This window comes from Bombina bombina, chromosome 6, assembly GCF_027579735.1.
Source record: "Bombina bombina isolate aBomBom1 chromosome 6, aBomBom1.pri, whole genome shotgun sequence".
NCBI lineage: Eukaryota > Metazoa > Chordata > Amphibia > Anura > Bombinatoridae > Bombina > Bombina bombina.
In genome coordinates this window covers 782,271,593-782,292,107 of record NC_069504.1, presented here as the reverse complement: position 1 = coordinate 782,292,107, position 20,515 = coordinate 782,271,593, and the positions used below count along the sequence as shown (strand labels likewise).

General features: G+C 35.9%; 1 protein-coding gene across 3 annotated transcripts in view; it reads right to left on the bottom strand.

The window, feature by feature from the left end:
• The window catches only part of LOC128663659 (DBIRD complex subunit ZNF326), a 112,560-nt gene extending 92,538 nt beyond the window's left edge, over positions 1-20,022 (bottom strand). For 2 of the 3 annotated variants that reach the window (XM_053718094.1, XM_053718095.1), the window contains exons 1-5: positions 19,920-19,944; positions 19,685-19,720; positions 15,398-15,527; positions 12,576-12,683; positions 11,205-11,285 (exon numbers count right to left, since the gene is read on the bottom strand). In XM_053718094.1, the coding sequence (XP_053574069.1) occupies positions 11,205-11,285; positions 12,576-12,683; positions 15,398-15,527; positions 19,685-19,720; positions 19,920-19,938 (374 nt within the window). In that variant the 5' untranslated portion in view covers positions 19,939-19,944. Of the gene's footprint in view, positions 1-11,204; positions 11,286-12,575; positions 12,684-15,397; positions 15,528-19,684; positions 19,721-19,919 lie in introns of all 3 variants that reach the window. The other variant, XM_053718096.1, reaches the window with a different exon arrangement.
• Positions 20,023-20,515: the final 493 nt, after the last annotated feature.

Genomic DNA, 20,515 nt, shown 5'->3' with positions numbered 1-20,515 from the left:
TGCTCCCATTAGCAAAGGATAACTAACCCTGATAGCAGAAAAAAAAAAAAAAAATACAGAAATAAACGTTTTTTTATCACAGTCAACTACAATCTCACAGCTCTGCTGTGAGTGAATAACAGTGAGAGAGATCAGTAAACTGTCATAAATTAAATAAAACGACTGCCAAGTGGAAAAAAATAGTGCCCAAAACATTTTTTCACCCAGTACCTCAGAAAATTAAACTATTTTACATGCCAGCAAAAAACATTTAACATTAATAAATTGAGTGTTATTAAAAAGCCTGTTGCTAGTCCCTGCAAATTAGGCTAAAGTTTTATGCATACAGTATAATTCCAGTGAAGTGCCATTCCCCAGAATACTGAAGTGTAAAATATACATACATGACAGCCTGATACCAGTTGCTGCTACTGCATTTAAGGCTGAGTTTACATTATATCGGTATGGCAGAATTTTCTCATCAATTCCATTGTCAGAAAATAATAAGCTGCTACATACCTCTTTGCAGATTAATCTGCCCGCTGTCCCCTGATCTGAAGTTTACCTCTCCTCAGATGGCCGAGAAACAGCAATATGATCTTAACTACTCCGGCTAAAATCATAGAAAAACTCAGGTAGATTCTTCTTCAAATTCTACCAGAGAAGGAATAACACACTCCGGTGCTATTATAAAATAAGAAACTTTTGATTGAAGGTATGAAACTAAGTATAATAACCACAGTCCTCTCACACATCCTATCTATTCGTTGGGTGCAAGAGAATGACTGGTAATGGCAGTTAGGGGAGGAGCTATATAGCAGCTCTGCTGGGTGAATCCTCTTGCACTTCCTGTTGGGGAGGAGTTAGTATCCCATAAGTAATGGATGATCCGTGGACTGGATACACTTAACAAGAGAAAGTGAATCTAAAACAATAGTTTTACATGTAACTCTAAATGGGCAAGTTTTTCCTATTTACAGTATGATTTAAAAAGGGACGACAAACCCAAAATATTATTTAATGATTCTGATAGAACATACAATTTCAAACAAATTTCCAATTTACTTTAACCCCTTAGTGACCAGGCCACTTTTCAATTTGTTGACCATCTGGGACCAAGGCTATTTTTTCATTTCTGCGATGTTTGTGTTTAACTGTTATTTTCCTCTTACTCATTTACTGTACCCACACATATTATATACCGTTTTTCTCGCCATTAAATGGACTTTCTAAAGATACCATTATTTTCATCATATCTTATAATTTACTATAAAAAAATTTATAAAATATTAGGAAAAAATGAAAAAAAAAAAAACGCACTTTTTCTAACTTTGAGCCCCAAAATCTCTAACACATCTACAACCACCATAAAATACCAATGCTAAACAGTTTCTAAATTTTGTCTTGAGTTTAGAAATACCCAATGTTTACATGTTCTTTGCTTTTTTTGCAAGTTATAGGGCAATAAGTACAAGTAGCACTTTGCTATTTCAAAACCATGTTTTTTCAAAATTGGCGATAGTTACATTGTAACACCAATATCTGTCAGGAATCCCTGAATAACCCTTCAAATGTATATATTTTTTAAAAGAAGACAACCTAAGGTATTAAACTTGGGGTATTTTGACTTTTTTCATGCAACCATTTTACCACCAAGCTATGCCAAAGTTTGGGGGGGGGGGGGGGGGGGAAATAATTAGATTTTTTGACAAATAGCAATTTAAGAATATATTTACTGATAAAATGGTAAGGGTTACTGCCAAATAACACCCTAATATGTCTTCAGTAGCATCTCCTGGGTACAGTGATACCACCCATGTATAGGTGTGTCGGGTTCTCTGTGGGCTAAAAGCCCTTATTTTTAGAGAGCGCATTCCAGTTTTTCAACTTGGAATTTTCACATCGGTCATCATGCACCCATGTCCTATTTGGGACATTTCTGAAGCTGGCCAATGGAGTTTACCCCCATCAAACCATATATTTTTGAAAAGTAGACCCCCTAGGGTATTTCAAATGCTGGTATTTTAACACTTTCCATGCACTAATTCAACCACTAGTCTTTGTCAAACTTTTGGGTAGTCATTTTTTTGTGTTATTTTTCACACACATTGTACTTTAGGCATGGATTTTCAGTTCCTGTTATGTGTTACTGCCAAAAACCACCTCAATATGTGTTCAACAACATCTCCCGAGTACAGTGATACCACCTATGTATAGGTGTGTCGGCTTCTCTGGGGGCTAAATGGCCTTATTTTTAGGTAGCGCATTCCAGTTTTTCAACTTGGAATTTTCACATCGGTCATCATGCACCCATATCCTATTTGGGACATTTCTGAAGCTGGCCAATGGAATTTACCCCCATCAAACCATATATTTTTGAAAAGTAGACACCCTAGGGTTTTTCAAATGCTGATATTTTAACACTTTCCATGCACTAATTCAACCACCAGTCTTTGTCAAACTTTTGGTTAGTCATTTTTTTGTGTTATTTTTCGCACACATTGTACTTTAGGCATGGATTTTCAGTTCCTGTTATGTGTTACTGCCAAAAAACACCTCAATATGTGTTCAACAACCTCTCCTGAGTACAGTGATACCACCCATGTATAGGTGTGTTGGGTTCTCTGGGGGCTAAAAGGCCTTATTTTTAGGAAGCCCATTCCATTTTTTCCACTTTGAATTTTCACATCCCATGCACCCATGTCCTATTTAAGACATTTCTTTAGCCGGCCAAAGTAATTTACCTCAATCAAACCATATATTTTTGAAAAGTAGACTTCCTAGGGTATTTCAAATGCAGGTATTTTAACACTTTCCATGCACTAATTTAACCACTAGTCTTTGTCAAACTATTGGGCATTCATATTTTTGTGTTATTGTTCACATACATTTACTTTAGACATGGATTCACAGCTCCTGTTATGTGTTACTACCAAAGAAGACACCAATATGTGGTCACCAACATCTCCTGAGTTCAGTGATACCACCTATGCATAGGTTTGGTGGCTTGTTTGGGGGGGTGCAATGCCAAATGTCTGACATGCGTTTGTGATTTTTTTTCACATTTAACATATTTTCTTTGCCTATCGTCTTTTTGGGGGGTCTTTTAACATACCCCAATTTATTTGTTTTCCATGAATGTGCATATATTTGAAAAGTTGACACCCCAAGGTATTGTATATGGTGTGCTTTGATGCCTTTGAAGCAACTGTTGTAGCCCAAAAAATTGGAGAAAGTGTATGGTGGTTATTTTTCAATTTTCATTTTTACAGACACATTGCTTTTTGATGATGATTTAGGAGAGACTGTTGTAAATTATTGCAAAAGAATACTTCAGGTTGTTTTCTGCAAGGAACCCCGAGTACACCTATGCCCCCCATGCATAGGTTTGCCAGGATTTTGGGAAGGTTATGTTACAATTTTATGACTTGTGATTTTAGTTATTAACAATGAGAGTATTTCTTCTGATAGGCCTATCTTTAGTTTGTGGCCTATTGCATACCCCACTTTTATTTATTGCCATGAAAGTGTATATTTTTTAAATGTTGACACCCCAAGGTATTGTATATGGTGTGCTTGGATGCCTTTGAAGCAACCGTTTTAGCCCAAAAAATTGGAGAAAGTGTATGGTGGTTATTTTTCAATTTTCATTTTTACAGACACATTGCTTTTTGACTATGATTTAGGAGAGACTGTTGTAAGTTATTGCAAAAGAATACTTCAGGTTGTTTTCTGCAAGGCACCCTGAGTACACCTATGCCCCCCATGCATAGGTTTGCCAGGATTTTGGGAAGGTTATGTTACAATTTTATGACTTGTGATTTTAGTTATTAACAATGAGAGTATTTCTTCTGATAGGCCTATCTTTAGTTTGTGGCCTATTGCATACCCCACTTTTATTTATTGCCATGAAAGTGTATATTTTTTAAATGTTGACACCCCAAGGTATTGTATATGGTGTGCTTTGATGCCTTTGAAGCAACCGTTTTAGCCCAAAAAATTGGAGAAAGTGTATGGTGGTTAGTTTTCAATTTTCATTTTTACAGACACATTGCTTTTTGACTATGATTTAGGAGAGACTGTTGTAAGTTATTACAAAAACATACTTCAGGTTGTTTTTTGCAAGGCACCCTGAGAACACCTATGTCCCCCATGCATAGATTTGACAGGGGTTTTGGTTAAAAAAAATAACAGGCCCAATTTTAGAAAAAAATAGAGTAGTGAAATGTAAAAATCTGGCACAGTAAAAGTAAAAAAAAAAAAAACCCATCTAACAGTAAACATAACCAAAAAAAAATATTTATATATATATAACACCAAATGTATTTATTTTTTTAAAAATTGACCATTGTATGGTACCGCTTGAAGCAGTCCCCAATGCAGAGTGCAGGCTGTCCAGGGCAATCAGGACAGTGATATATGGTGTCCCTTCTCTTCCCCCTCTTGGTACAGACTCTGCATTTTTTTTGTGGTTTCTGCTTTGCGGCAGTAGGGGGGATTTTAAAAATAAAATGAGTAGCCCCAACTCTGCTCTCTCCCATCACCGCCCGGGGAGCAGGTGCATCATGGTACAAAATCCCAGTAATAATCTGGAGCTGAAACTGTAAAAAAGTTTTTTTTAACTCTGGGGTTTGCTTTTTTGAACAACAAAAAAGCGTTGTGGGTTGCAATCTGCATTAGGTAAATTGCAACCTTTTTGTACCAGGCCCTTGTCTTCCGCATAATTAGGTAGGGCTGCAGCAGCTGATCAGCCAGATCAACCCCACCCATATGCCGGTTATAAGACTTGATGCACACTGGCTTCCTTATGATCTCAGCTCTGCCACGTACAGAAACCGCCACCGTCCTCTCTGTGTGGATGGTGGTAAGAAGGTATACATCCTTCTTGTCTCTGTACTTAAGTGCCAACAGCTCCTCTTGGCGTAGAGCTGAGGTCTCCCCCCTTCGTAGCCGGGTGCGTACAAGTTGTCCTGGGAAACCTGCACGGTTCTTTTTAATTGTACCGCAAGCTACTGTATCAAAGCAATACAGTAGCTTGAACAAAAGGACACTTGTATAAAAATTGTCTAAGTACAAGTGATACCCTTTGTTCATTAGGGGTAATATCAGGTCCCAGACAATCTTGCCAGTGGTTCCAATATGTTCTGGGCAACCTGGAGGGTCAAGGTGGCTATCCTTTCCCTCATACACCCGGAAGGCCTGAGTATACCCAGTCTCGCTGTCACAGAGCTTATACACCTTTACCCCATATCTGGAGCGTTTGGAAGGAATATACTGCTTGAATCCCAGCCTTCCCTTATACTTCATTAGGGATTCATCAACGCATATATTCCTTCCAGGTGTATAAGCCTCTGCAAACCTGGCAGAAAAGTGGGTTATCAGGGGGCGGATTTTATACAGCCTGTCAAATTGGGGATGCTCCCTAGGGGGGCACAGGCTGTTGTCGCTGAAGTGCATGAAATGCAGAATCATTTCATACCTCTTCCTCGACATAGTCTGGGAGAAAATGGGGGTAGAGCAGATGGGGCTACTACTCCAGTAGGAGCGAATGGAGGGTTTCTTTATGATGCCCATCAGCATAGTCAATGCCCAGAATTTTTTGAATTCTGGCACATTGATGGGGGCCCATTGCTGCTTTGCCAAATATGTTCCAGGCTTTGCAGCACGGAACTGATGGGCATATAAATTAGTTTGGGCGACAATGTTCCCCAATATATCATCGCCCAGAAACACTTCCAGAAACTGCTGGGGGCTAAAACCTGCCACATCTATATTTATGCCAGCATTTGCTGTGAAGGGTGGGATATCTGGCCTCTGGAGATGAGGCGTTACCCACTCTTCAGCAGCAATGGCAGCAACACGCCTCCTTCTGGCAGGGGGGCTAGCAGGGGGGCTGGCAGGGGGGCTAGCAGCCACAGATACATCACTATCAGTTGAGACTGCATCTAGTGATGTATCTGAGCACATGGCAGGGTCAAAATTGGGGTCTGAGTCAGAAATTGAGGCATCTGACTCTGACGCAAGGATGGCATACGCCTCCTCAGCACTATATCTTTTCTGTGACATTTTTGTATCTGTCACAGAAAACAATTACTAAAAAAAATTAAATTAACTAAATTAATTAACTAAATTAACTAGCAAAAAAGTACAGCTATGCTACTGCCAGTGATTTATAGCGATCACTGGCAAGCTAGGGGTTAATGGCTCTGAAAATTAAATTAACTAAATGTTTCTGAAAAGAGCCTTTGGGTTTTTAAAAAATTACAACAAAATTAACCCCTAAAAAAAATGCACAGACAGCAAAAAAGTACAGCTATGCAACTGCCAGTGATTTATAGCGATCACTGGCAAGCTAGGGGTTAATGGCTCTGAAAATTAAATTAACTAAATGTTTCTGAAAAGAGCCTTTGGGTTTTTAAAAAATTACAACAAAATGAACCCCTAAAAAAATGCACAGACAGCAAAAAAGTACAGCTATGCAACTGCCAGTGATTTATAGCGATCACTGGCAAGCTAGGGGTTAATGGCTCTGAAAATTAAATTAAATTAACTAAATGTTTCTGAAAAGAGCCTTTGGGTTTTTAAAAAATTACAACAACAAAATTAACCCCTAAAAAAATGCACAGACAGCAAAATGCAGCAAAAAAAAAGTGCACCTATGCTACTGCCAGTGATATATAGTGATCACTGGCAAGCTAGGGGTTAATGGCTCTGAAAAGAGCCTTTGGTTCTATATTTTTTAACAAATAAAAGAAATAAATCTCTCTGCTAAATACAGGTCTCTCTCTCTCTCCAACAAAATGGCAAGTGAGGAGAGGGAGGGAGATCCACACTGATCATAGTCAATATTTACAAATATTGACATGATCAGACAAATGGGGTATTTTATTATTATTTTTTTTTGGGTGGGAGGCTCAGATTGGGTGACCCTAGCTTGCCCCTATGATGAGGCAGGCTAGGGACACCCCCAGAGGCCCCATGATGCACTGGGCATCGCCATCTTGGATGCCTAGTGAAGGGGGAGGGGGGGCTATTTTAGGCTTTTTTTTATTTTATACGTTTTTTTTTTAAATTTTTACTTTTATTTTATAACTAACTAAGTGCCTCGACCCACCGAGGCACTTAGCACACAAGCAGAGCATCGGAAGCGTGTCCGATCGCTTCCGATGCTCTGAAACACTGCCGGGCTCCACGTGGAGCGAAACCGGAAGTGATCACTCGTGGGGGAGTGATCAATCCGGTCCCGGCACTCGGGAACAGTATTGCAGGATGCCTAGACCTCAAGGCAAGCCTGCAATACTGTTAGAGCAGCTGGAAGCGATTTCGATCGCTTCCAGTGCTCTGTTTAACCGACGACGTATGCCATACGTCCTCGGTCGTTAAGTGCTTTTTTTTTTGAGGACGTATGGCATACGTCGTCGGTCGTTAAGGGGTTAAATATCAAATTTGCTTAATTTTCTTGTTGTTATCCATTGCTGAAGGAACAACAATGCACTACTGGCAGCAACAGCAAACTGAAAACATCTAGTTAGCAAATCACAAGACAAGACACATTTGTGCAGGCACCAATCAGCAGCTAGCTCCTACTAGGGTAGGATATGTGCATATCCTTGTTCAACAAGGGATACCAAGAGAACAAAACATTTGAAAATAGAAGTGAATTTAAAAGTGTCTTAAAATAACATGCAAGTTTAATTTTGTCTTTCCTATTCCTTTAAGGATCTCTCAATAAACGACAGTTAATGTAGGCTTATCACTATATCTATAGATGTCACACACAGTAAAAAGCACACAAAACACATATTTTTTCAAATATGCTATTATGTTATCAGATAAAAAACAAACAAAAAAAAAAAACCCCAGCAATTCTCAAGGTTAGAAGCAACTGAGTTCTAGCCTTGTTTATATTGACATGTTCTACCAATCAGAAGAGTGCAAGTTCAACCAACTTTAATCATCTATCAGGGACAAGTCTGTGTATCCAATCCTCCTCCTGCCAATCAGAGGATGAAATCGAGCCATATGACGTCTATTCGATTTGCATAGTCATAGTGATTAAATTTGTTGATCACTTGATGTATATTCAGTCATTAAAATGAACACATGTAATTCATGTATGTTTTAACATGTCTAGCAAATCAATTCACAAACCATGTATGTCACAACACAATTAAGTGATATAGCATTGTATATACAATGCCATACTAATCGTGACAACAAACCCCCCCCTAAAAAAAACAAAAAACTATCCTTTTTCACATACCCTTATTCCGCCACACACGTTTTCCCCAAGACTGCTCTATCTGTGATCAAAACATGGGAACTGATCAAAACTATGATTGTGTTTGTTCGGTCATATCTTGGATCAGATTGCCCACATTTTATTCATGTATAAAATGTGGGTAATGTCCCAATCAAGAGAATCTGATCAGATCTATTAGCATTACTATATACATGGACCGAAAAATATAATTGATGATACAGGGTGTATGATTTAGCATTTACATACCATTGTTGTTATTGGTACATCAACCCTTTAAACAGTTAAATAAAATTACTCTATGCTGTTACACAAATGTGGAGGAGATCGCAGTAACCTCTCAAATACATTAGTATATCATGTAGAGATTGACAGATTATTGATTAGACACAGATTAACTTTGATAACCTAGATCCTTTTGAAAATAATGGAGAAAATCTGATACAAAGTTCAATCTCTGCTCAAATAATCAGTATAAAGCTGCACATCTCGCAGCATAAGATTTAGTATCTCAAAAAATGATCTATCCACAAACATTGAGCCCAAAAGGAATTACTGCAAGATCCATTGGTTCTCCAATTGTAAAATTGTGTTTTTCCAGATTTCATTCTCTCCTGTTTATTGTTAAAGTGATAGTAAAACCTAGCGTTAAAAAAAAACAAAAAAAAACAACAAACCACCACACTATGATTTACCATCATTAAAAAAAATAAAGGCCACCATCATTTATAATAATAATAATAATAAAAAAAAAAAACATTTATTTCGCTGCGGCTTAACTTTCGCTGCTTAGCCAAGCCGGCAATGATCATTTTTTTTCTTCAATGAGGTGACATTTCAACATCTTAGCGAATAACTGGGTGGGCCATTTGGCATTATGCTGTAGGCACGCATGGCTAAGAGGTGGAAACCTCATTGGGGGGAAAAAAAACTTGCTTAACAAATGATACCAAGAGAGCAAAGCATATTAGATTATCAAAGTAAATTGGAAATAAATATTCTGGGTTTCATGTCCCTTCAATGCTGATGCCTAACACTGACTTACTCACCAATTATGCGGACTAAAGTTTGATTTGATCTCAAAATAAAGCTATATTTATTAAAAATGTCCACCATTTCCTTGTGTTTATTAAACAGGTACTAATAACATGAACGTGATCAATTTCTCTTGATACTTTACACTTCGGTGCTCATAATTTAGTTCTAGTAGTATGTAAATGCTGGTACGCTTTTGGAGATAGTGATGGCAATTTTGTAAAACGCTGGATATCATTTGAATTTGCACATATTTTCTTAGCCAATAGCCATTCACGTTTAAAGTGAATATCAATTTTGATGCTAAAGTGCCCGGTTTTTGAAAATTCGATTAAAAACAGGGGTACGTTAATTCATCAAAATTTACATTTCACTTCTGTTGTGAAAAAACAAACAAACAAAAAAAACTTCCCTTTTAATCTTGACAGCAGCTCCAGCTTCCTCCGGTTGTTGCAAGCCATTTCTGATGTCAGAAATGATGGATAGGTCATCCTCCAATCACGGCTTCCCCCCTGGGTGGAATCAATGTCTGATTCAACACTGTGATTGGAGGAAGCCGGATTCCTCATTTTAGACCCAGGAAGAGGCTTTGCAACGGGTGGAGGAAGCTGGAGCTGCTATGAAGATTACAAGGAAAGTTTTGTTTTTTTTGTTTTTTCACAACAGGAGTGAAATGTAAATTTTGATGAATTAAAGTGCCCCTGTTTGTAATCGAATTTTTAAAAACCGGGCACTTTAGCATCACAATTGACATTCACTTTAAGGTACAAATAGCAAGTGATAGAAGTACACAGTTAGGAAGTGGAACTTCCTTGCGTAATCTAAATCTTTTTAAGGATTGGACCGGACTTCATACTAAAAAGGTATTTGAGATAATTACCTGTATGGACATCAATCCATACTTTTCAGGCTTATTTTGGAGCGTGCTTGTGCACCAAGTGCTCCAGTTACGGCATGAACTTTTCTATCCGGATTAGCTGGGAAGCGTGATATATGCACTTCAGCTTCATTATAACATTTTCAGTGGCTACCGGACTGTATATTTTTTTTTGCAAACATTTATGCAATATGGGCATTTTGTGATGAATTATATTGAGGTGATGGTTTGACAAATTAAATTGCGCTAACAATAAATACTACCTTTATTAAAGGTAGCACTGGTGCGGCCTTGTCATTCTTTAACAGTTAAAATATGTATTAAAGGGACAGTTTACTCAAAAATTTTCTCCCCTTTAATTTGTTCCCAATGATCCACTTTACCTGCTGGAGTGTATTAAATTGTTTACAAGTAGCTCCTTTACCCTTATATTGGCATTTGAAATTGTTAATTTAGCATGTGGTATCCCCACCTATTCTCAAAGTTTGTGGCCGCGCGTACCAGATATAGATAAGCTTTGTAAACACAGCCAGCAGAAGAAATTACACTCCCAGTCGGATATAACAGAGATAAGGTAATACAATGTTGATTTTCCATTGTTTTCTCAAAGTATTGGTGATTGTTTTAAGGACAGATATAAGATAAAGAAGCAGGTATATGTGCACAATGTGATACAGTAATGAGATCTGATTAAAACAACAAGCTCAACCCATTTTATTAGGTTGTGGCTTCAAAACAAAAAATCAGAGCTTTAATATACACAAATAAGCCTTAAAAATATAATTTTCATACATTTTTTACTCTGCAGTTGGTAAAAAAGCAATTGTAAACACATTAAGGGAAAAACTATTTTACAGTATACTGTCCCTTTAACTGTCCTTTTTCCAAAGTTAAGTTACTATATTTTGGTGCATAGATTTTGCATTGTATTGGAAATGTCCTGATTCAAAATGCCTATGTCATATATAGCTACTACTGCATATAAAAAATTATAAGTGCAAAATAAATTGGTAAACGAACTCAGAGTCAAGTAAAGGACAGTGATGGACTCACCTCTCTGGAGCTCGGGGTCCTTCTGATGGCATACCAAAACCCTGGTTTGATCTAGGTGGTGCATTCCAAGATGATGCATTTCTAAATGAGAAAAACATTTTTATAGATGTTAAACTCATCAATTGATTGAACTACATTATGGGATGTTGGTTAAACCATACATAAATATATATAGAGATTCTGCAAACTATAACTTAAAATTTTACACTCGCCTAACTTTTGGATTATTTTTCATATTAAAAGGGACACTAAACCCCAAAAAAAATAATTTTATGATTCATATAGAGCATGCAATTTTAAGCAACTTTCTTATTTACTCCTATTAATTTTTCTTCTCTCTCTCTTGCTATCTTTATTTAAAAAGCAGGAATGTGATACATAGGAGCCAGCCCATTTTTGGTTGAGAACCATTTTTGGTTTGAGAAGCAAAAACTATCCATGGTGCTGAACCTAAAATGGGCTGGCTGCTAAGATTTATATTCCTGCTTTAAAAAAAATAAAATAAAAAAAAAAAGATAGCAAGAGAACGAAGAAAAATTGATAATAGGAGTAAAATAGAAAGTTGCTTAAAATTGCATTCTCTATCTGAATCATGAAAGAAAAAATTTGGATTCAGTGTCCCTTTAATACAGGAACACAATTGCTTAGTGAGTAGCCGGTTCTTTAAAATTTTCTAGCTGGCTCCTAAATTTGATATAAACTGTATCTGTCATCCATTATCTTAAAACTGAAAGAGCACTTGTGAAGGAACACAACAATGTTTTAATGTTAATATTTCCTAGACTGTAATAATTACATTTTAGTGGTTTCTAAACTGCGGACATTTTCGGTTCAGTGAAAGGAAATTTTTTTCCACCCTTAGAAGAAAGATGCTTAATGTGTCCACCAACATGTTTGTTTCATTAAAATAAGTTAAATATTAATAATTTAAAATGAAAAGAAAAATAAACCTCAGCTGTGGTACAATTCATATATTGTATTGGTTCCTGTCTACCTATCAATATAGCAAATTGCAATGAATTTACAAACCTGACCATATAACAATATTTACTCAGAAGGCCATTGGAACTGCTAGTAGATCATGCCCAATTAACTTAACCAAAGGAAAAAACCTCAAACACTGAGTATGAAACAGTTTAATAGATTTGCTATAGTACTGCATAGTTCATATTTTAAAAACACTTTCATACATACATCGAAATTTCCAGTAGTAAACTAGTCCCTGAAGACTTTGTAGCTGACGACTTAGAAATTTGACTTTTTCCTACCTTTAACATTGAGTTGACTACTAACTTTTTCCCTCAGTGATAGTAGCTTTACACACACACATACATACTACACACACTCATGTAGAGGAAAGAAAATACTTGCCTCTCTGGAGGTTGAGATCCCTCTGATGGCCTTCCATAACTCTGGTTAAATGAAGGTAATAAGGAAGGTTGGCTGTTTGCGCTAGGGGGTACATTCCATGATACATTTCTAAATCAAAAAGAGAAAGAATTGCAGCTGTACCAATTCTGAGTAAAGGTACAAATCCCCTTATCTGGAATTCCAAATCCAAACTGTACTAGCTTTTTGAGGGCACTATGTATACAAAATTATTAAAAATGATATAAATACACCCATAGGTTACATGTTTAAGCTTTATTATGACATTTAAATATTGCCTAAATCAGGGCTCGAAAAAAACCCATTAGCCAGGGAGCCACTGGCTCCTAGAATTCTACCCGTGGCTCTTATTGTGGTTTTCTCCATACATTTATATACAACTAGCACAGTCTGACTCCTAAATATCCTTACTGGCTGCTAATTTTTAACCCTTTGAGTGCTAACGACGTCTCTGAGCAGTCGCAAATTGTTCCAGTCAGGTGCTGACAACGTTTTAGAGCCGTCGCTAGAACTCACCCACCTTGAGGGCAATTTGGGGGCTCCCACTGACTCCCACCCCGGCAATCTGGCCTGTATAATGGCAGCCATCGCCGGGGCTTCACGTTTCGTGTGATGACGTCACTGCGCAACTTTATTTAAAATTTACAATGAACAATATAGGAAAAATGGGGGTATGCTGCTTAGAAGCCTGTATCTCAGGCATATAAGCAGCTACAGACCCCCAAGACCCACTGTTGGAATCTTTCCAATGGTAACGTCTTGGGGATCTGGAGGAAAAAACAAACAAAAAAAACAAAAAAAAAAAAACAGCTCAAATCCAGCTTAGCACCCAGGTGGGAAATGGCTTAGCACTTAAGGGTTAAATAAATTTGTCGAGCAATGGCCTACATGACGTAAGTCTACACTTGGTTCCAACCCCCATTCAAACTCTTCCATTTTAAAGATGCAAATAATAACTGGGAGACACTCTAACCGATCTTGGGACATATGTTTGTGCATATAAAGTATATGCCTGTAAATGACTTAAAGGGCTGACCACTTTTATCAGTGACGTCCATCTTGGATACAAGACTGTTGCATATACAAGCTTCAGAAGGAAAATATGCCGAACTCGGTTTGGGGGGTGAAATCAACCCAGTACTTTACCTTAGAAGCAATACAGCTTTCAGTTTACTTTTACAATATGCTTTGCTCAGGCTTTCATATTATTGTGTTATACTACCGTTAACAGAAGTATGTATATTGCCATTAGGCAGATTTATGTGAACGGAGACTTTACAATGAAGCAGTAGCTTCTGTGATTATTGCTTATAAAAGAAGAGCGTAACCTTATATGAGCATGTGTTAATTCTTATTGGAGTATAGAGTCAGCACTTCCTGAAGTGTCCTAGTGGTATTAGCATGCTCCTGTATTATCTGAGCTTTTTGAATTGTATTCATGAAAGTGCTGCGGAATATGTTGGAGCTTCATAAATAAAGTATAATAAAAAATATATTCTACTCAGCAAGATCCATATTACTTACTATTGGCATGCTATAAACTAAATGTACCTTGATAATAAAGTCTGCTACAGAGTAAATTATTGCTAAATTACAAAAAGGTATTATTTTTATTATTATTATTATTTTTATTATTATTATTATATATATAATTATATATATATATATATATATATATATATATATATATATATATATATATATATATATATATATATATATATATATATATATATATATATATCTCAACTGAAGATCCTCAAAGTATGTCCCTGAAGTAAAGGGTTAAAGCTTTTACTACTTGTGCAATAGGTGGTTGAATATATACACATTTTTCATTGGATATTTATTTCAACGAATTGCACACATCTGCCAATATGGCTTCGGAAAAAACCCGAAAACAACCCCAATACACATCTAGTAGTTGACAAACAAGTTAAATTCTAAACTGCACTATCAACTTCTGTCATCAATTTTTTTAGCCACAAGAGGCCCCTCCAGTGTCGCCAAAATCACATATATAACATAATTGTGAAAATGTTTCTTTGCCACCAGATTATGCTTCTCAAATGAAAGACGATATTGCTTAAAGTGATGGTAATCTCTTCCCTTTTTAAAATCAGATCCGGAATGTTAGCTATATTTTAGATGGAGTTTAATTCATTAGTCGTAACGAAGATGGACTAAAACATATATATATATATATATATATATATATATATATATATATATATATATATATATATATATATATATATATATATATATATATATATTTCAAATACCCCTTGCTCTACGGCTCACTTCATAAGTGCAATTTTTTCTGTGAGCCAACAGTCTGAATTGTTCTCCAATCAGCGCTATAGCTACAACTAAAGTGCCATATGGAGAGAGCGCCAACTGGAGAGAAATACAAATCTTTAACAGAAAAATCTCAAGAGCTTTTTAAGCATTTACTGGTGGATCCCTTAGCACAGAATCTCCTGTACTTGAGAGAATACACAGAACATTGAGACCCCTAACCTGCGCCAATGCCCCTTCAAGGGATGCCTACATTAATTCCAATTTTTTTCCATTTACATTATTGAACTCCAGGCATGTGCATTTGTAAGTCTGCCATGGAATAATATATATATATATATATATATATATATATATATATATATATATATATATATATATATATATATATATATATATATATATATATATATATACACACACACACTATCTTTCTGCCATACACAAGTGAAAATACTGAAGAATAACAAATAATTTAGGTACAGAGGACTGGCATAGCTCACCTGGCTGTAGGCCCAGGTCCATCTAATGGCACTCCAAAGTTCTGATTATAAAGTGGCACAAAATTACTGGATGTTTTGGATCCATCCCAATTTTGGTAATTTTTTGAAGATCCAGGATTGAAGTTTTGGCCTAACAAAGAAAGATGGGTAAATACAATTTTATAAGTGAAAATATAAAAGCTTGCAGAAAGTTACATCTCAGTTGTGTGTGGCAAGATATCAATTTAAAATAGCATTTTCCTAGGTCTGGTGAAAAACATTTGCAAGTAAATTTATAGTGAATATCACAATTACATACAAACCATAAAGTATTTTCTAGACATATGTTGATACAAACCTATACAACAGTGATTTCTAAACTAAATATTCCATGTTTCTCAACATATGAGTTGTATAATATTACTATTTAGGAAAATATGGGCTTCTGGGTTATGAATGCAAGCAAAATATACATTGTGTCTTCAGAAAAGATAAGATAAACTATAAATTAGGGAGACGTGGCAAGGTAAGGTGCTATTTTAGTTTACATGACTGGAAATCCATAATTTCCCCCAACTTAAATTTCAGGAAAAAGAGGAAATATAATAATTACAGTTTATTGCGAAGTCTTACTACAGATAATTAAAGGGACATGAAATCCAATTTTTTTTTCTTTTGTGGTTCAGAGACCTGTGATTTAAAACAACTTCTTTCCAATTAATTTATATTATTTAATTTGTTTTCTTAGTATCCTTTGTTGAAAGATACCTAGGTAGACCCAGGAGCTGCCGATTGGTGGATATATATATATATATATATATATATATATATATATATATATATATATATATATATATATTTTATTTTTTTCATATTATTGGGTCACTCAATGCATACAGCTAGCTCCCAGTAGTGAATTGCTGTTAAAGTTTAAGTAAATCCTAACGTTTGTGAAACTATTGGCTAAGAGGTGGAAACATCACCTCACAGCAAAATAGCATTCTGTCATGGGCTGCCTGAGGAGCTCAGGGCAGCGAACGCTTCAGACAAATAAAGAAACTTTCAGCATTAAGTATTTTATACTTCAGGAATGAAACTCCCCTTTATTTGTTCCACTGGTAAATCCTAGCAATTCACAAATGCTAAAATTTAGTATCAGTTTAATGCAACAAGGATGCCAAGAGAATGCTACCCTTTAACACTGTTGATAAATTAATCATTGTATATATAAAACATTTTTGTCAATTTATTGTTGAATCAAATTTTTTTTTAAATGTTTTAATTTAAACATGTAACCGCCATTTGCTGTAGAATATGTAGTAAAATATTTTTTCATTAAAAAGAGACAGTAAAGTCAAAATTTCATGATTCAGGTAGAACATACAATTTTAAACAACATTCCAATTTACTTCTATGATCAAATTTGCTTTGTTCTTTGGTATCCTTTGTTGAAGAGAAAACATAGGTAATGCGAATAGGAGTTTAGGAACGTACACGTGTCTATAGCAGTCTATGACAGTAGTAATTGCAACTATGTATTGCTATAAATACTGTTGCCAACACTGCTGCAAGATGGCTAAAAACCATGTACACACTCCTGAGCTCACCTAGGTTTACTTTACAACAAAGGATACCAAGAGAACTAAGCAAAAAAGTCATGATGAAAAACAAATTGGAAAGTATTTACAATGTAATGCTCTGTCCAATTAATTTAAGTTTCATTTTGGACTTTACTGTCCCTTTAAATGTTTTAAAGTAAAAAAACGAATAGAAAAAAAAAAAAAAGTGTTTAAGAATTAATCTTTCATTCATAAGATAAATAATTTGAGCAATTACCCTTTAAGGTATCTAAGCAGAATACACTGTTGTGCTGCTTAAAGGGCCATAATACCCAAATGTTTAAACACTTGAAAGTGATGCAGCATAGCTGTAAAAAGCTGACTAAAAAATATCACCTGAACATCTCTATGTAAAAAGGGACAGCTAAGGGAGCGATCTTACGTGCACACTCATCTTATTTCCCTATTCAGTGTAAAAAAGTTTAAATGAAATCTCATGAGTTAAAAGGGCCATAATACCCAAATGTTTAAACACTTGAAAGTGATGCAGCATAGCTGTAAAAAGCTGACTAGAAAATATCTCCTGAACATCTCTATGTAAAAAAGAAAGATATTTTACCTCAAAAGTTCCTCAGTAGCCACCTCCCATTGTAAAGGATTTCTAAGCAGCATTTTAGTGTGTCTGTCCTGGAACAGCTGAAAGGATGAGCCTCGTGAACTCTCATTATTTCACCTATCAGGTAAAGGAAGCTTACTATGAAATCTCATGAGAGTTAAAGGGACATAATACTCATATGCTAAATCACTTGAAACTGATGCAGTATAACTGTAAAAAGCTGACAGGAAAATATCACCTGAGCATCTCTATGTAAAAAAGGAAGATATTTTACCTCACAATTTACTCAGCTCAGCAGAGTAAGTTCTGTGTAAAAAGTTATACTTCACCTGCTCCCAGCTGCAGGTAAAAAAAAATGAAGAAATGAACAGCAGCCAATCAGCATCAGCAGTGCTGAGGTCATTAACTCTTACTGTGATCTCATGAGATTTCCCTTAACTATCATGAGATTTCATAGTAAGCTTCCTTTACCTGATTGGTGAAATAATATGAGAGTTCACGATGCTCATCCCTTCAGATGTCCCAGGACAGACACACTAAAATGCTGCTTAGAAATCCTTTACTATGGGAGGTGGCTACTGAGGAACTTTTGAGGTAAAATATCTTTCTTTTTTACATAGAGATGTTCAGGTGATATTTTCTAGTCAGCTTTTTACAGCTATGCTGCATCACTTTCAAGTGTTTAAACATTTGGGTATTATAGCCCTTTAAGTCAAATATCATGAGATCACAGTAAGAGTTCATGACCTCAGCACTGCTGATGCTGATTGGCTGCTGTTCATTTCTTCATTTTTTTACCTGCAGCTGGGAGCAGGTGAAGTATAACTTTTTACACAGAACTTACTCTGCTGAGATGAGGAGACTGAGAGGTAAAATATCTTCCTTTTTTACATAGAGATGCTCAGGTGATATTTTCCTGTCAGCTTTTTACAGTTATACTGCATCACTTTCAAGTGATTTAGCATATGAGTATTATGTCCCTTTAAGTCAAATCTCATGAGATCACAGTAAAAGGGTTCATGACCTCAGCACTGTTGATGCTGATTGGCTGCTGTTCATTTCTTCATTTTATTTTTTACCTGGAGCTGGGAGCAGGTGAATTATAACTTCTTACACAGAACTTACTCTGCTGATGCTCAAATGATATTTTCCTGTCAGATTTTTACAGTTATACTGCATCAGTTTCAAGTGATTTAGCAGATGAGTATTATGTCCCTTTAACACAAATGAGCAAAATCTACCAAATATTTTAGTGTGAATCAACTAAAAAGTTTAAACACAAAAAACAATGTGTTTGGATGTGTAAAATACAGCTGAAATGACATAGATCAGGGCTCGACAAACCCAGGAGTCACTGGCTCCTAGAATTGTACTTCTGGCGCCTAACTTTTTTGGTTATTCTCCATATATACAAATCTAACTGTCTGGCTCCTAAATATTCTTACTGGCTCCTAATTTTTAAACATTTGTCAAGCACTGGCATAGATTATTTTACTTTTCTATGTAAGGGTCATTTAAATGGATACTAAACCCAATTTTTTATATTTCATGATTCAGATAGAACATACAATTTTAAGCAACTTTCTAATTTACTCCTATTAACAAATTTTCTTCGTTCTCTTGCTATAAGCAGGAATGTAAAGCTTAGGAACCAGACCACTTTTTGTTCAGAACCTGGGTTACACTTGCTTATTGGTTAGCCAAATGTAGCCACCAATAAAGCAAGCGCTATACCAGGGTGCTGAACTTAAAATGCTCCGGCTCCTAAGCTTTACATTTCTGCTATTTAAATAAAGATAGCAAGAGAACAAAGAAAAATGAATAGGAGTAAATTAGAAAGCTGCCTAAACTGCATGCTCTATTTGAATCATGAAAGAAAAACATTTGGCTTTAGTGTCCCTTTAAGGAGACATTTTCAGTTATTCAGTTTCTCCCTAAGGCTACTATTACAGGTCTTCAAATACACTGGTAAAAATCCCAATAATCATGTTACTTTTCCACCACTATTCAAGTTCATACGTACAGTATATACAATAATTTGCCAAAAAGTTCACAAGGGATAATATACTGTAGTTTCTCTTGTAACCAATGTGTTAACATACCACCCAGAGCCCATTTTCTTCCAGTATTTACCTTGGTTATTCATATTTCTCTTGTTTTCATACATTGCTATAGGAAAGAAAATATGCTTTAGATTAATCAGAATTCACATTCCTATATTTAGATAAGATACGTAAAAATGACTGTTTACCTAGCGATACTTCCCCTTACATTTAACTTTTTATATATTCATCTATACCTGCTAAGACTGAAACGAAAATGCATTCACTGTAGCAAGTAAATATGAAGCAGGAGTTAAATCACCCACCACGAACCATCCGTACCATTAAATCCGTGATCCACAGACTAGCGAGAGCAACGACCAAACCTTCACAAGACAAACCAAGAGCGCATGCGCAAACCTATCTTTTTCCGATTCGGCGTTCTCCTCATTGGTTAATATTTCCAAGGCACAATGGTTGACTTAAAAGCTGCAGTTTCGTTGGCTACTTTGGCGGATATGACGTGACGCGGTGCGGCTTTCTGGTTCCTCTTTGTACGCAGTAAAGGCGCCATTTTAGCAGCAGATTCAGCAAGGCAACGTTCTTGTTTCGTTGCAAGGGAAGATTTTACTTACTTTTATTACATTTTCAGTAACTCATTACAAAAAATGTTAGTAAGAGGAAAATCAAAAGAGTTAATTATTATAGCCTTACATTTGTTATTAGTCGTATACTAAAACTAAGTAAGGCGCTAAATATATTATTTTGTGGACATCCATAATGGCTGGTTCAGATTGTATTGTTGCCAAGTTGCATGGATCTTTATCCTGCAGTTGATCCTACTGCATTAGTTCCATAAACCTCTGGTCTTTAATAGATGCCTGACCACGCTATCACATTCAAGGGATAAAAGGATCCAAAT